The sequence below is a fragment of the Acomys minous genome, assembly GCF_964271855.1.
Source record: "Acomys minous genome assembly, chromosome: 16".
NCBI classification, from domain to species: Eukaryota; Metazoa; Chordata; class Mammalia; order Rodentia; family Muridae; genus Acomys; species Acomys minous.
This window is the reverse complement of record NC_140498.1, coordinates 27,260,179-27,278,296: the sequence shown is the minus strand read 5'-3', so window position 1 is coordinate 27,278,296 and position 18,118 is coordinate 27,260,179. Positions and strand designations below refer to the sequence as shown.

At 44.3% G+C, this 18,118-nt stretch overlaps 1 protein-coding gene across 10 annotated transcripts in view; it reads left to right on the top strand.

Annotated features, from left to right (window-relative positions):
* ATP10B (ATPase phospholipid transporting 10B (putative)) overlaps positions 1-18,118 on the top strand; it is a 287,746-nt gene that overhangs the window by 196,939 nt on the left and 72,689 nt on the right. For all 10 annotated transcript variants that reach the window (XM_084762456.1, XM_084762451.1, XM_084762452.1 and 7 more), the window contains one exon: positions 15,353-15,557. In XM_084762456.1, coding sequence (XP_084618582.1) covers positions 15,353-15,557 — 205 coding nt within the window. The remainder of the gene's footprint in view (positions 1-15,352; positions 15,558-18,118) is intronic.

Below are 18,118 nucleotides of genomic sequence, written 5' to 3'. Positions count from 1 at the left end.
GATAATAACAATCCAGAATAGGTAAATGTGTGATTATCTATACTAGCTTACTTATATCTAATAGATAAGATATGGTTGAACATGCCTGTAATCTCAGCTCTGAAGAGGCTGAGGCAAGAGAATCGGGAGTTCACGGCCACCGTGGCCATATAGTTCAAGGCCAACCTGAGGTATATGAGAAACTGTTTCAAATTTTTAAAATAATAATAGTAATAATAAAATAATAGTAATTTAGAACAGGTGTTAGTCTGGCCACTCACTGTCAGGGAGAACAAAAAAGGGGTTCAGTGCCTCTGAAAGGATGTTCAGTGGGATCACTGAGAAGGGCATATTCTTAAGGCATTCCACCCCAAAATAGGTGCTGGTCCTCAACCCATGGCTCATGGATGACAAACAAAAGGTACACAGTAAAGAGGCCTGTACATTTTAAATTAAGCTCACATTACTCAAAAAAATTATCTTTAATACCTAAGAGTAGGTGTGTTTACTTTCTTCAATAACAGCAAGATAATTAACTATGGGAGCCAGACAGGCAATCAATGTTGGGATGTGATGGGGGGATGGTGGGACCTCCAAGGAACAAGCCCAGAAGGGTTCACCTCACAGCAAAGGTGGCTGCCCAGCCAACACGCTTTGTTCCATGTGGAAATACAAGCCAGATCACCTGAGTCCTTAGGTGGATGACAAGATGCTACTTCTTTATTATGTCAAATTTATTTACTCTTTTATAATGTCATGCATATATGCATATATAAATATAATACTTCGATAATATTCCCCCCATTATCCTTTCTTACCCCCCCTTCTCCTGTTGAGTATCTTCTTCCCAACCACTCCTAGTTTCATGTCTTTTTTCATTCTTTGGGGGGGGGGGGTTGTGAGGCTTATTTATTTGAGTAAGGGTAACAAACCAAGAGCTTGGGTTTCTGATCCCCCGCCTCCTCCAGCAATCATTAGCTACCTGTTGTTCCTCTCTCAGGATTGCTAATGACAAAATTGATGCAAATACTTTGGACATAGTTTTATTTGACCTAAAGTTCCATTCTGCCTAGAAGCCTCTACACACTTCATTTTATAGTACCCAAGGAATCAGAAGTCTTTGCAAAAGAATAATTGTGTTCTTCTGGATGAAGGACTGTCTCTGGACAGAAGGGATGTGACCTTTAGGAAGACATTAGCCCTGGGAACCAGCTTCCTGTCCTCTAGACCCAGATCTTCAGCTAACTATGCGTAGGATGGGAGAGACACTTCAATCTCTGCGTGTCCATTGCTGCTTTCTCAAGGTTTATGGGTCCAGTGAGAGGTACTACTAAAAAAAAAAAAAAAACAGAACCTATAGCCAAATAATTCAGAATATAGCATCTACAAGCTACTGCTCTTGGGCCTAATCATATGTGGTAACAGAATTATGAGTCAGGCACAACCCTCAGTGAGCATCATGTCTACCACTGTGTTGGCTCAGCTGTTCTCTCCTGCCAGTCGTAGAGACCTCAATCAAAGAGATTGATACAACAAGGAATGATGATGGCTTAAGCCACCACAGGTGACTTGAGGTGAGCAAGGACTTAGCACTTGGATCAGCTTCTAAACCCAGACTCAGCCTTTAGTTCCTGCCTTTGTCGTCTGGACCCTCAGACAGTTGTGCCTCATGACAACATGAGAGCTGCAGCAGGACCAGCCCTCAGAACTACCTCTAATGACCTGCAAAGAGATAAAGAAAGATATTTCTGGTGGCCTTCATAGATGGTCAAGAGAGGTAACTTACTCCTAACTCCCTCATATCTCAGAGCCCCACTCTGGATCACATGCCCACCCCTGACCCAAACCCTGGAAGCAGGAATTAGGATTATGATCAATTATGCCTGATAAGGCAAGGTCCTAGCCCAAAGGCTTGTTTTCTAGAAAGAAATAAAACCCAAATAAAAATAAGAAAAAGGAGAAAGGCACTGCAGAAGCCTCTTCCATGCCCCCGGTGCTGTCACATAAAAATCCATTCTTTGTCACTTGTTTTCCACACATATCATTGGGACCATGCCCACCATGGGCCACCCTGCTCTAGATATCCCTGAAGTTTGTCCAAAATCTGAAGTAGACAGATTCTGTGAAAAACCATGGCAGGAGAAGCCGGAAGTGCTGCCTGTGTGTTAATGATTACCTGAACCAATGGATACTAAGGGGCCTATCCTGGTGCCAGAGATCAGTGATATCAAAGAAACCAAAAGCTGAGAAAGTGACACTATTTTCTGAGGGACACTTGGAAGCGTGTGCCTCAAACACCAACTCTTCCCTCTTAATTTGATCATCTGCAAAACTGACACATGTTCTATTCTTTTCTCCCTTTTTTGCAATTAAGCACAAAGGCCTGTAGCATTCCGCTCACTACCTAATCCCATGCCTCATCCAGTCTACACTCATTTCTCCTGTGAGGAAATGGCTTTTGCGAACAGCAGAAGTCTTGTTAACAGAATTACAATCCTGTTAGAGCATTTTCTTTTAATATAGCAATGGTGCTTATGGTCGAGAGGTGACCCGTTAATCAGATTTATGGAACGACTTGGAGGGGAGATTAGCTTCAGAATTGTATTAGCTTTGCTTCTCCCGGGGCTCTGTTTAATGAATCCAGAAACGATACTCAGCAAGAGGCTTGTATTTTTTTTTTCCAGCTAGCTTAGGGAAATTGTATTTGTATTCAGAAAACATGCGCTACAAGAAGGAGGAATGTGAACCGAGGGAGTCAGAGTGGGATTTGTCCCCAAATTGAAACAGAACAAAATTCAGCTTGAGTTATAGCAGCCAGTCGCTGGCATATTCAGCTGTTTAGCAAAACGAGTGTTTCTTTGTATAGGTGTTGGGCGGGGGTGCAGAATATGTCTATGTATAGATGCACATGGGTGCAGAGAGAAGTGAGGGGCAGAGGTTGACATCAGTTGTCTTCCTCTGTTGCTCTTCACTTTATTTTTTGAGACAGGATCTCTCGCTGATCTCAGCACTCACTGGCTTGATTGGCTATCCATCACAGTCTGAGGATGTGCCTGTCTCTGCCCACATGGTGCTATGGTTACAGACCTATGCAAGCACACATGGTTTTCTACATTGACACTGGGTGTCTAAACTCCAGTCCTAATGCTCATAGGACAGACACTTTCCAACTAAGCTACTTCTTCAGTGCCTGTTCAGCAATTATTAACTGGTGTCGTAATTAATGGGTACCATCATGGCAGTGTGTCCTCCAGGGGCTCTCAGTCCAGGGCACATGAGGTGCTTGCAAACAGTTATAATGCCCCAAGTGCTTTGGTACGCTATTTATAAGGGGGGCAGGGAACAAGGTACCATAAAGGAGAATATAAGGATTCATCTACCTGCAAGGCCAAAGGAAGCCTTCCTCAAAGAGGTGATCCTTCGGGAGGCAGCAAAGTAGGAGAAATGCTTGGCTGGGCCAAGGGAGAACCATTCAGTTCACAGTCTGGTCATATGTCAATGGAAAGATACACATGTGGATTATACTAGCATCCAAAAGGCCAGGAAGGACCAAGAAATGCCTGAAAGTTGAGAGTAAATGAGAGAATGCTTTACTAGTTTTCAGCTCCTCTCTCTCTCCTCTCTCTCTCTCTCTCTCTCTCTCTCTCTCTCTCTCTCTCTCTCTCCCTCCCTCCCTCCCCCTCAGTGTGTGTGTGTGTGTGTGTGTGTGTGTGTGTGTGTGTGTGTGTGTGTGCATGTTAGTATGAACACGTGCCCATGCAGGTTCATATATGTATATGCACACACTTTCTTCCCAGGGCTCAATGTTGGTTGTCTTCTTTGATTATTCTTCCCTTATTTGTTGAGACAGTGTCTCTCACTCAGCCTGGAACTCACCAATTGGCTAGGCTGGCTAAGCAATGAGCTCCAATGATTAGCCCTGCTGATGATGTGTTATCTAAACGCAGATCCCCACGTGGCATGGTAGGCATTTTACAGACTGAGTCATCTCCCCTATGCCTCAGTTTGACTTTTTAGTGGGACATAGAGAGTTTCTCTTCTGGAAATCAGGTAGCTGCTTTGATGTCAAGATAATGCCATGTCAGAGGCAGTCCCCACTCTCCCAACAACCGTGGAGAATGAGCTGTCCATTGGCTAGATCTGAATAGGGGGGTCTAGGTTTACTGCATGCATTGTCCCTGGTTGGTACAGCAGTTTGTGCAGGCCCCACTGGGTCCAGATCCTTGATGGACTGCCTCTAATATGAACTCTGGCACCCTCAATTTGACCACTTCCCATTGGAGGGGAGGCCTGGTGGCACTCAGAGGAAGGGGAAGCAGGCTATCTGGATGAAACCTGATAGGTTGTGATCATACGGTGAGGGAGGAGGTCCCCTTCTGTCAGAGGTCTAGGGAAGGGGAAGAAGGTAAAAAGAGGGGGGGGGACAGAAAGATACAAGTGAGAGGATAACAATCTGGATGAAATCTGAATAAATTATTTTAAAAAAGAAAAAGAAAAAAAGAGATAAAGCCATGTGCTTCAAGAGAGAGGCCAGCCACTGGGGCTGGAAGCCTGGTTGGGCCTTCAGCCTGGTATTGACAGTTGCCTGTCCTTCCTCCACCCACCAAGAAAAATGGACATACTGGTGCTGACTATTTTGCTAATTCTCTAGTGACTTAAATAGGGCCATTTCAATAGTGGAGCCCAACTGGTCTCACCTTTAAAGGGTGATCATGTCTCCCTAAGGTCTCTTTCATGAAAAAATAGGCAGATTACATGCAAGAGGCCTTGGAAATGGCATTGCAGTAGAAACAAACAGTACAACACATGGCCACAGGATGGGGAGGAGAGGAAGCAAGACAGTCTCACAGTGACCTGACTGAACACATTCATCAAATACTCCATATCAAACCTCCACTTGGACAGAGCTACCCACCATGGCCCTTTGTAGTGACCACATCATATAAGCTTCTGTTTCAACATCTGAGCACCCCCACACTAAATATCAGGTTCAGCGAAGGCCACACGTGTCCTTACCTAGCCCAGCATAACTTCTAAGACAGCCTGAGCATGAGTGTCAGGTGCATGCAGCTGCCAGGAGAGGAGTACTGTGGTCCTCGTTTGTCATTATTTCTTCTGAATGGTGATCTATAGAATTCTAAAAGAAGTAAAAAATGACTGACAGGGCAGTCTTTTCCAGAGTCATCCCAACATCAAAGTACTACCATAAGCCTACCTTCACCCCCAAACAACTTCCTAGCGATGCTTCTGGTACTAAGTAAGCTAGTGAGTATATTAGCATATACTACTAAGTCCTTGGTACTGTGTCTAGCCTGTAGCACTTAGATAATATTAGCTAAATTACCACTGAGAGGACTTCCAGAACCTTGACAGCCAGCAACTGGCACAAACTTGACCCAAGAAAAGGACAAAAGAAAGGCCAATAGATGGGGTTTAAAATTGTATGAGAGAAGAAAAAATTAAAAAGACTTAATTTGTGAAACTTGACTTCAAGCTCTAACACAGAGCAAAAACAGGCATCAGGGAAATGCACAGTGGAGAAGCATCTAGGGCCATTTGACATGTGATCATGAAAATTACAACAGCCTGGAGGCCACAGACCAACCAACCATGGTGTCCACGCCCTGAGTCTTTGGTCCACATTTGGCAAAGCCAGTGTCTCCCACCACAGGCACAAGCCCCTCTGCCTTGCCTTGTGCTCAAAGAAGGCTATAAATATGAACCACTTGGAGCAATTCAGCTTCTCATTTCAGGAGACACTGTATTAAGTCCCCCAAACTCATGGGCAGGAGAGTCATAAAACAAGAGTTCAAATGTCCCTCAGGCTCCGAGTGAACTCTGGTCACCAGAGACGATTTATGTGTCAGCAAGGCGGGGATTCATAGCCTCTGCGTTGCCATTACTGAGCTCAGGACTCTAAAAAGTGATACTCGTGTTCTCATTTAGCCTCCGTTAGGTTTCACTCACCTTCCTCAACTTCATCTACTGTGTACCTCACTGACACACAAAGCATCCGTCTCACATAAGCTATGGTGCCCCTCACTGCAGCTCCCAGGTCCTGCTAGACACGCCTGTGTGATCTTACCTGAATAAGGTAACCTTCTGGGTCCTGTTTTTCTCATCTAAAAAGAAGAAAGAACAGTAAAAATAAAGGTTTCCTGCTAGCTAGGTAGATAAATGATCATAGATGTCTGGTGCTGGCTCTTTATGGGCACTCTATACATGTCAGCCAATAAGATGAAACACATTATTATTAGAAATCTCCAGTAAGAAGTAATGATTATTGTCAAAATGGTTTGAAACGTGTATTTGCATAATAAATATAATATGAATCTATAGGACAGCATATTTAACAAACACTCAGCTTACCCAATTCTAGCAATATAAATGCAGACTTTCCCATCTTTTAGTAAAGTTATCACATAGTAAAAATAAAGGTGCATGAAACAATAAGGTGACAGAAGCGTGACATGCCAACAAGCCATGCAGCACTGATGTGCACTGCCTGGGGGTGTAAAGAGGGAGGTAGGATTCGCATCTGCTGAGGTTACAAGAAGTTCATATGCACTGTGCTGTGTGCCCTCAGACCACACACATACACCCCCAGGCTGTTGATTCATAATCCATTGGCCATAGCCTTGCAGGGAGGCTCCTGTGACTCCCTGTCCTGTGAGGCATGATGTGCCTGTGGCCATCACTTCTCAATGATGGTCTGTTCTAAGTTATTCTTTCTGAACATGGCAGCTACATAGTCAGTGAGGTTAGAGATGGGTACCATCGCAAAGCCCAGAGCTTTAACACCTAGGATGCATATGAGACCCCAGTATAGCCTCTGGATACAGGGTGGCACTAACATGAGTGCCCCACTGTTAGGGATGCTCAGTCATAATGTGTTGACTTAGGATTGGGTCCCCTCGTGCCACTTCCAGCTGCCCTGAATGGAGCTGAGTATCTCAAGTGTGGTGAATGTCACTTACATCCCACAGTCTCTCCAGCCCAGACATGGCTCCTGACTCCTTCTGTTCCTAAACCTCAACTGCTCCTTTAGAGAGAGAGAGTTTCCTCAACTCCTTCATGTCTCACAAACTCCTCCTATGTGGTCTGCTCCAGACAAGCAAGTATAGACAATAAAGAATTTTAAGGTGGGAAGAAAGTTGTAGTGTCTAGCCCCTTTCCCTAGCCCCGGGCTATCTTTAATACAATCCTTTCCTCCTCACTGTCATTTCCTGGGATCAGGTAAAGAACTAAGACTACCCTACCCTTTTCAAGACCTACTGCCTCTCACCAGACCTTCTGCCCAGTCACCAAACACATATCTCATTTGTATCTGCTAATGAAAAGGACAGCTACCAGAGTTTTTAGTCCTCTGTCACTTTAGCGATGCTCCATTCTTCCCCAACCTAGAATCAGCTACAAGGAGGAGGATGGCAGCTACAAATACCAGTGTAATGAACTTTCACCTACCGCTACCAAAAGTCGCTCATCGCATTTGAATAATCTGAGGTCAGATTAAGAAGAGGGCTTGTGAGCTCTCTCATTATTCAGAAAGTGTTTCTTAGAAGCATGAGGACCTAAGTCTGGTACCCAGAAGCCACATAAAATCTGGGTATGGTGGGACTTTTTTTTTGTTTTTGTTTTTGTTTTTTTTGTTTTTTGTTTTTTATAATTAATTTATTCATATTACATCTCAGTTGTTAGCCCATCCCATGTATCCTCCCATTCCTCCCTTCCTCCCACTTCCCCCCTACTCCCCTCCTCTATGTCTGTGTCTGAGGGGGACCTCCTCCTCCTGTATATGCTCATAGGGTATCAAGTCTCTCCTTGGTGACCTATTATCTTTCCTCTGAGTGCCACCAGGCATCTCCATTGAACATGTCCCTTGGATGAGACTTTTTTAATCCAAGAACTGAGAGAGCGTAGACGGGCAGATCGCTGAGGCTCAAAGCGCAGACAGCCTAGCCTACGTGGCAGGTTGCAGGCCAGTGAGAGATCCTTCTCTCAAAAAGAAATGTTAGGCAGCACTTAAGCACTGACAAGAGAGGTTGACCTCTGACCTCCACATGCATGCACAAACACATGCACCTGAAAGCCCTTGAAGACATGCACGCACACACATATAAAGAAGAAAAGTAATAGTTCAAGGCTATACGATATGTAAAAGTTAGAACTCTGCTTCAAATGCTGCTCAAGTGATTCCAGTGTTCTATTTTGCCATATCTCAGACCCCACACACACACTCAACTTCCCACGCAACCAGGCGCTGTAAGCAAGCCTGACTTAGCCACGGGCTGTAGAAAGAAAGAACAAGTGGGTCTAGCCTGGGCTTTGTCACTGCACATGTTGGCCAGATGTCTCCACTAATCCCAGCCTCAGCTTCCTCACCTAAAGACTAGGGAGAGCACTGCAGACCTGGGCTACACACTCAGCCTGAACTTTGAGGATACATGTTTCTCTGAACTTATCCTAACAGCCGTACTCTGGGGCAGAAACTATTCACTATACTGAAATATTCTGAACCTGGCGGACAGTTTATATTTGTAGAGTTTCTGGAGTTTACACATTATTATGGCCTGGGCCCCAACCATAGAAAGAAATTGTGAATATAAAGTAGCATGAAGAAGAAAACGTGAGGGCACAAGAAGGGTGGAACACCCTCACTGTGCCATGACCAGTCACTTCCGTCAGCATCATGAAGGAAGCTGTATCTAATGAGCACTAAATACAAAGCTCTAAGTGCAATCCCTCTAGCGGATCATGCCCTTGTCCCCACCCCATAACCCCATGCAGTGATGCAGGTAAAGAAATGCAGATTCTGAGAGGTTTGACCAAGGTTTCACAGACGATACTCAGCGAAGCTTGGATTCAAACGTACTCATTTAAAAATATGTTTTATTTCATGTTTAATTATCTGCATGTGTGTGTTTACATTTGCGTATGATAGGGTGAGTGCAGGTGCCTACAAGGCAGAAGATAGCATCAGAGCCCCTGAGGCTGGGATAACAGGTGGTTATGAGCTGCCAGACATGGGTGGTAGTGACCAAAGCCAGGTCTACTGTAAGAACAGTATGAACTCCCTCACTAAGCCATGTCTCCAGCCCCAGATGACATTCTTAACCCCTGGACTGTGTTCATTCTTCTTGGTGGTCCCCATTCACTTTAGATGGCCATCTGGGACATGCTAGACTTAGTACTTCAGGATGCTGAAGGACAGTCCAGGTCAGGTTGTCATCTTTCTATTAATGGTAAGTTCCATAAAACAGCTTATCCTCCGGGCAGGTCTTGTCTTCGCCAGTTCCCCATAGTTCTTTGGACAGAACCCAGTTATGGGAGAGATGGAGCCTTGAGCACCCTCTCCATCTCTCGCTCTCACCTTTTTCCACATGGCATATGGTTGGTTAAAAACCTTTCTTGCTGTTTATTTACCTTGTTTTTAAAAAAAAAAAAAAAGGCCCATCTTCTCTCAGAAAGCTGTTTAACGCCGCACCGCATAATTTCTCCTCGAGGTGGAATCTGCCAGATGGAGTCTTTGTCCTAAGCCACGTGACTTTCTCTTATTTTTAAACAGCAGTCAACATTGCAGGAAACTAAAATAGCAGAGAGTTCCCAGGTGCAAACTCACTGAGAGGGAAACAGGCAAGAGTCTATGCGTGCTTCCACCTGGGGCAGCTGTTCCAAGCGGGCCATACCTAGGAGGGAATGACTCCAGCTGGCGGCCCCTAGCCAGCTGCTGGTCACATCTGACTGTCACTCAAGGTACAAGCATGCCACTTTTACACTTCAGCTAAATTCTGCTACTTCTCACCTCCCTTGGCTGGACACCCTTGGGCTATGCATCCCTGGCTGCTCATCGGCAGACATGCCTCTGACAGATGGTGACGAAGTGTACCCTAGAGCATTGGACAACCAGAGCAAAGTAGCCAAGTGTGAAATGGAAGTGTCCCGAAAGGCCCAGCAAAATATGCGTATCATCCTGTAACATAGCCGGATTAGGTTACTGAACAGAGCATTTTATAATATAACACTACTGCAAATAAAATTGTACCCAAAATGGATGTACCAAATAAGGAGTATCGCATGTACCCATATTAAACTGCATGGCCCCTGAAGTACTTTTTTTAAATGAATACCTATAGCTCCAGTATCCAGTCATCCTGCGGGGACTCCTGGAGGTAGCATGGGCCTGCTGGAAAAGTACAATGTTGCTGGGCACTTGTTTCAGGAACCACACTCCAAAACCTGTTTGCTGAGATCCCTCTTTTCTAGACTTGGGGGAAGGTTTAGTGCAGTTGGGGTTTTCGGTTACCAGTCACTGTTGCCTGATCCCAAGCCACAGAATATAATGATAATCCTGAAAATCACAAAGAAGAACAGTGACATGGGCAGAGTAGTAACAAGCCTGCTCTACAGAAGTGAGGAGACAAGCCTCCAGGAGTAACCATGAATGTTGCTTCCCCATCCTGCTCTATCTGAGGAAAGAGCTGATCTTCAGAAATAATTGTCTAGGATGGTGCTGGCCTCACTGGGATCCAAGCAGTATCCTAAGGAAGACAGAGCACAACTCTAGTGATACGTCTAGTGTATCACGGCGAAGATCAAAAGGCAGCATTCCAGCCTACTTCAGACATATATGCATAAGTATGCGCACACCCAAAAACCATCTCTAGGGTCTTCTGCGTTTCCTTGTTCCTACTTGTATCCATGCTGAGCAGTGGAGACCTTTCATTGGGAAGTGGGGAGAAAGTCTATTTGTTTTCACTGATAGGGCGCTTTGGCCTTAACTTTGCTCTAAATGCAGCAATTCCACCAACCTTATTTGTCCCAGCTTTCAGAGCAAAAAGGCTCTGAAAATGATAGTCATCCAGAGGATTCAAGGATGTTCTCTTTAAGCCTTAGCTCACACAGCAGGTGGGATGCTGATGTTGTAGCAATCAACAGATACCCCATGGTCCCAAAGGCTTCCTCTCATAGGGCACAGAAGTCAATAGCCTGTGGGGAAGTAAAGGGAGATGCAGATAAACTGAGGGATAACCCTTTGTCCCTTGGGCGAGTTTGCTGTAATATTTAAGAATCCCTTTTGTGCTTTCTCTCCAAATGAAAAGAAAATAAAAGCAGTAGAAAACCAACCCTGCCCCTGCCCCCCCCACACACACACACACCCCTTCATTCTATGAATGTTCACTTGGCACTGAGAGTTTAGTCCATGTCACAGACTGTAAAGAGCCTTGTGCCTGAGCACTTCACAGGTGACCCAGGGCTGGGTTGCTGTGGCTGTTTTGGTGGGTGAGTTTCTCCCCTAAATACACAAATGAGCACATTTTCTGATATACCTGTGAGGTGATAAAGGATAACAGAACTGATAGGACTGCTCCTATTCTTCACTTTTTTTTTCTATTCTTCACTTTTAAGAAGAGATGTGGAGTACCACGGGTATGTGGATGAAACTACTCAAAAGTCATGTGGAAATATGATACCTTATCACATAAGAAAGGAACACTAATAAAATGCTACAGAGATGATCCAGTAGCAATGTGGATATTTTTGCCATGACGTAGAGCAGGCATGCTATTCTGGTTTCTTAGAGCCATGGAGCATTTCCACAGACCCTACAGTACCTTTGAGGTGTGAAGCTGCTTACCAAACTTAACAGCTCTGATGGCTTTATACTCTGATGCGGCCTTTCTCCAGCCTTCCCGATGAAAGAAACTTCATTTCAAAGGCAGAGAGACCCTTCTGCGGGGACCATGTGTGACCAAGACAATAGGCTTGTAAGAAGGCTTTGCTGAGAGTCTCTGGGGGACCCCAAGAATAGAAGACAACAATCCCTTCATCCTCCTTGAGTACTTCTGTTCACATCTCTTACATGTGGATTTGTCATGGCCAGGTAGCTCAGATTCCAGCAGAAACAACATGCCCAGAGGGACTCAGCATCTGGTAGAAATGGCCCAGAAGTAAGCTGTCTCCCCAGGCCTAGGCACACTTAGAGATATCAACTTCAAACTAGCAGGAATAAGATTAAAAAAAAAAGACCACATGAGGAATACTGGTCTGGTTTCAAACCCCACATTGAAAGAGGAACATCAGAAGAACAGTCACAGAAGGACCAATGCCTCTAGGATAGGTCTTGAAACTGCATGATCCAAGGACTAATTAAGGATATATGTGAGACTAGGTGTGCCTTGGTATAGCAAAAAGACATTATAAGACCGTGAGGGATACTTCTCTAATATTTTTTTAAAAAACAGAAAATAAGAGCTTCTGGATTACTTAGGAGTACAAAACTTATTAAGTAGTTGGCTGGGTAAAACAAAGGCTTTCTGGTATGAGAGTTCTGTGTAAATGCAATGTCCTCTTGGGAAGGAGGGAACACAGGGGTGGGAGGGAGCTAATGCTGTTATACCAGCTGGGAGGAGCTAGCAATAAAAGCTGTGAGTTTTGACATAAAACTGGATACAAGCTCAGATTTCAACTCTAGTTTTATAAGACTTGAGAGGAAAAAAAATGATCCTCAGTCTCATTTTCTCTTTCCCCTTCTCAGTAAGATTTAAGCATCCTCTCTTGGGTCCTCTTTGCTACTTATCTTATTTGGATCTGTGAATTATAGTATGTTTATCCTGTGCTATATGGCTAAAATCTGCTTCTAAGTACGTACATACCATGGATGTCTTTCTGGATCTGGGTTACCTCACTCAGGATGATCTTTTCTGGTCCCATACAATTGCCTGAAAATATCATAATTTCCTTGTTTTTAATAGTAGAGTAATATTTCATTGTGTAAATGTACCACATTTGCTTTATTTATTCTTTAGTTGAGGGACGTATGGGAAATTTCCAGATCTTGGCTATTACAAATAAAGCTAGTATGAACATAGTTGAGCGAGTGTCCTTGTTGTATGGTAGAGTACCTCTTAGGTATATGACCAGGAGTAGTATAGCTGAGCCTTGAGATAGAACTATTCCAAATTTTCTCAGAAAGTTCCAGATTGATTTCCAAAGTGGTTATACAAGTTTGCACTCCAATCAGCAATAGAGGAGTGCTCCCCTTTCTCCACATCCTCACCAGCATGTTGGGGAGAGTGGTGACAAGAGGACAGAGGGCCTACAGAGAGAAGAGAAACCATGGGCAGGGACATCTCTGTGACAAACTGGAGCCTATGACAGCATAGCCTTCTGGGAAGACATGGGGTGACTCTAGCTGAGACTCCTAATAGCAGAGGTCATGGAGACTGAAGAGGATGCCCTCTAACTAGACAGGACTCCTAGTGGAGGAAGGAAAACACCAATCCACCCACAGAAACTTTGACTCAAAATTTACCCTGCCTACAAGATGTGCAGGCATAAAGCTAGAGCAGAGACTGAGGGAATGTCCAACCAATGCCTGGCCCAACATGAGACCCACCCCATGGGAGAGAGCCAACCCTTGACATTATTAATGATATTCTGCTGTGCCTACAGACAAGGGCCTAGCATAGCTTTCCTCTGAGAGGCTCTACCCAGCAGTGGATCAAAATAGGTGCTGAGACTCACTGCCAAACTTTGGATGAAGCATAGGGAGTCTTATAGAAAAGTGGTAGGAATGATAAAGAACCTGGAGGGGACAGGAACTCCACAAGAAGACCAACATAGCCAACTAATCAGGGTACAGAGGGGCTTGCAGAGACTGAAGTACCAACCAAGGATCAGGCATAACCTGGACCTAGGCCCCCTAAACAGATGTATCCAATGGGCAGCTCAGGCTTCATTTGTGTCCCCTAGTAAGGGGAGTGGTGGCTTTTTTTGACATGGGCTCTGTTGCCTGATTTTTGATCACTCCCCTCTGATGGGGTTGGCTCTCCAGGCCACAGGGAAGAGGATGCACTCAGTCCTGATGCAACTTGATAAGCTGGTGTGGGTGGGTAGGGGGCCTCCAGTTTTCTGAACAATCAGGTACTGGGAAAGAGGAAGAGAGGGTAGGACCAGGAGGAAAGGAGGGAGGGGGCTATGATCAGAATGTAAAGTGAACTAAATAATTAATTAAAAATAATGATCCTCAGTTTCTTTATTTGTGAAATTCTTTTTTATTTATTTAATATATTTTATTAATTTATTCATATTACATCTCAAATGTTATCCCATCCCTTGTATCCTCCCATTCCTCCATCCCTCCCATCTTCCCCTTACTCCCCTCCCCTATGACTGTGATTGAGGGGGACCTCCTCCCCCTGTATATGCTCATAAGGTATCAAGTCTCTTCTTGGTAACCTGCTATCCTTCCTCTGAGTGCCACCAGGCCTCCCCTTTCTCCCATGCTTCTCTCACCTAGAGTCCCAATAGGATGTCCTCCCCTCTGTCCCACTTCATGGCACTAGCCCAAGGGGCATGTCCCATGAAAGTCTTTATTTGTGGAATTCTTATGTCTACACCAATGAATTGTCATGTGAGTGAACAAAATGTTGACACTAGTACTCAGTGCTTTGTAAATGTTAAATTGGCAAGTTTTGATGCTACTGCTATTAGCTAAGTTTGACACATTATAGAGGGGTGAGTGTATCATTTCTTCCCAGTTCCTCAGTCCTCTGACTTCTCAGTGATGGCAGATCCCATGCTATCAAAGACCATGGTATCACCATGGTATCTGCTTACTAATTCTCTCAATGTGTCTGGAGTTTTCCAGTTTGTCAATGTCCCAAATGTCCTTAATGACCAATATCCTCACTTTTGCTGCCTCTCTGCTCCTAGTAGTTGAGAACAGCCTTCTCTCTATCTCTGTTCTTTGTACCTTTGTTTTCTTCTGTTATAACTAGCTGTTATAATGTCACTGTCAACTGCCCCTTAAAGTATTCTTCCTGCCAAGAAGGAAGGGCTCAGCACAATACCTGGTCAACAGTTGGTAATTATTTAAAACTCTAAATAATCACAGGAACAAATCTTTTATTAGTGAGACTTTATAAACCATGACCAAAAGCAACTTAGGGGAGGAAATTTTTTATTTGACTTACAATTTCAAGATACAAGCCATTATTGCAAAGACATCAAGCTAAGAACTTAACAGTGTCACATCCATAAGCAAAAGCAGAAAGAAAATGAATGCCTAGATGCATGCTTCCTTGCTCACTCTCTCTCTCTCTCTCCAGGCTGGATTCAGTCATTCCCCTTTATTCTTATACCACTCAAGACTCCCACCCAGTGAAGGATGCTACTTACAGTGGGCTGAATCAACCAATAACCAAGACAGTCCCCTACAGACATGCCCACAGGCCAACCTGATCTAGTTAGTTCCTCAATGGAAACACTTTCCTGGTGATTTTTTAGACTGTGGCAAGTTGACATCTAATGGACACAAGTGCACTGAGGTCTCCTAAAGCTCACTGAAACCCCTGTCTTCCTTGCACCCCAGAAAAGAACAAAGCTACATGCAGAAGCGCTGGCAAGATGTGCGTGTGGGAGACTTTGTTCAGATGCGCTGCAATGAGATCGTCCCAGCCGACATCCTCCTCCTCTTCTGCTCGGACCCCAGTGGAATCTGTCACCTGGAAACTGCCAACTTGGATGGAGAGACCAACCTCAAGCAGAGGCGTGTTGTGAAGGGCTTCTCACAGCAGGTAAGTACCTTCTAGGTGACCTTGATGAGGTCAGAGACAAGAAGCAAGCTCGACTCTCAGAAAACAGAACCTACACTGGCAGGAAGAGACACTCTGTAGACACTCAGCCCTCCCAGCAACCCTCTGGGTAGCTATCGTGCTCACTTCACAGATGAGGAAACTAAAGCTAAAAAATGTCGTAACCTGCTGAAGGACTGAGTTCATCATAAGTGATGGCTAACTTTGTCTACCTGGAGAACCTACCTTGTGTTCAAAGCCAAACCCTATGAATGCACAGTTACGAATGCAGCCAACCCTCTCCTCTGTTCTCAGCCTACCCTCAGATCTGAGCATGAGTCTTTAATATTCCTTGGGCTCTTCCTTAACTACAGAAAGGTAATAGTAGTTATTTTCTCTCCGTGTGTGTGTATGTGTGTGTGTGTGTGTGTGTGTGCGCGCGCGCACGTGCATGCACACGCACGTGCGTGCATGTGTGTGTGTTACAATATGGGTGCGTGTGCACAAATATCTGCATCCAGCATCAGATGTGTCCTAAGAAGCCACCCACATGTTTATTGAAATGAGAATCTCTCATGGATATGGAGCTTACATACTATGTGAGCTATGCTGGCTGGCAAGCTCCCGGGACCCACCTGACTTTACTTATGTGGCACTGGGAGTGCAATCACATACCATTCTGAGATTTTTTTTAAGTGGGTTCTGAGGTTCGAACTTAAGTCCTCATGCTTTCTCAACAAGCACTTTATCACGGGAGCTGTCTCCCATTCCCATTTTTCCCGCTTGTGTAGCTATTATGGACAGCACTAATCCTCTCCTAGGTCAGAGAGCCACTGTTGGCACCTCTGTTAATTAACCTCAGCAGAGCTGGATGGTAGAGGAAACACAGACCATTTGGTGGTGACCAGCTCTAGCTCTAGGTTTTGACAGAGCTGGACTTGAATAAGCTGTCTCATTTGAAAGAAGTTATCATTCTCTCATAATTTGGTTCCTTTATCAGGAGAAAAAGACAGGCAAAAATAATACCTTTCCCTTAGAGTAACCCTGAATTATTTAACATGGACAGCACACTGCAAGAGACTCATAAAAAGTTGCTATTAATATCAATGGTTTTCATAAGCAGTTTCTGTTGGCTAATTGGCTGCAATATTCTGGTTTTCAATTACAATCCTCCTTATAGGGTTTGATTGCTAACCTTTCTCTATTGACAGACAAAAATAATTCCATCACTTTTCATTCTGCCAGCTTTTAGCCAAGGAAAAAAAATTAAATGAGCCAGGGGATTTAGAAGGAAGAAAGCGAATGTTCCACTCCTCCAAGGGCTCGTGAGCTGTAGTTCTGTGGTCTGCATCATTTCTCAAGATTGAAATAGTGTATTTCAATAGTGCCTCAGCTTGCCTCCTCCGCAGTCCCTGATAAGCCGTTCTCAAAATGCCTCCTATATGACTGGCAGTCATCATAATTCTGGTCTCTCCTCTCCATTTATGGGCAGAAATGCTAACAGGTACCCCATAGCTCTGCTGTGAGAATGAACTGGAATAAAAAAAAAAAAGAGCAAAATAAAAGTTTGGTGCCTACTACATACACAGGAAGTGGTCTCTATGACTAGAAGCCACCTTTACCACATCACTGTCGCTGCACTTACTTTGGTGACCCCCACAGCCTCTTGATCTCTAAGTCCCCCTTGCTTGGTTACTGAGTTTTACTTCCCTTGGCTCGCCCCTCCCGCATTCACTGAGGAAGGCAAAATCTGCTATACAGTCACAAAGTCCTCCAAGGCAGGAAGAACAATCTAGATGTGGACTTGAGACCCTGTGACCTACTTCCTTGATCAGAAACCTCTTTAACGATGTTTCCAGTAAAGGTTATAGGTTATGCACACCCTCTACATGTGCACAGGTGACTCTGACACCTTAGTCTGGGTACAGACAAGGATCTCTGAAACTTGGTATTTGATTCCATTAATTTTCATTTAAGTGCTAGAAATAATGCACTTCTATTTGTGTAGACATCTCTGTTGTAGCCTCTGTGACTTCATCTTCACCTAATTTTGAAGCTCATTTCAAAGCTGTGGAATTTCAGCCACTGACTTTTCTTCTGCCTTTAACCTCAGCCCCGGACTGTTTCTTGTATATGAATCAGCTACTTTGGAATTTAACTAAAGGAAAGCTAGGTGAATGAAGCCTTCATAGCACAGCACTGCAACCATTCGATTCAATAAAGATTTCAAATTCTCACTCTGAATTCTCATGGGGTACTTGGCATTTCTTAAAAAAGACAAATTCATATGTGTGGGGAAAAAAAGAGGTTTATTGATTTGGCTTGCAGAGTTCTTTGTCCTTGTCCTAATTTTCCTGTTGCTGAAGAGCATTGATGATTCACTAATAACAATCATAAACCTGAGCCCAAGGTAAGAGCTTTGCATGATTAACTCATCCTCACAACAGCCCAGTGGATGGATGCCATCATTGTCCTCATTTTACAAATAAGGACATTAGAGCCTAGAGAAGTCACCCACAGCCACTGAGTCGTAGAGTTAGAGCCAGAATTGCTTGCTCCTAAAG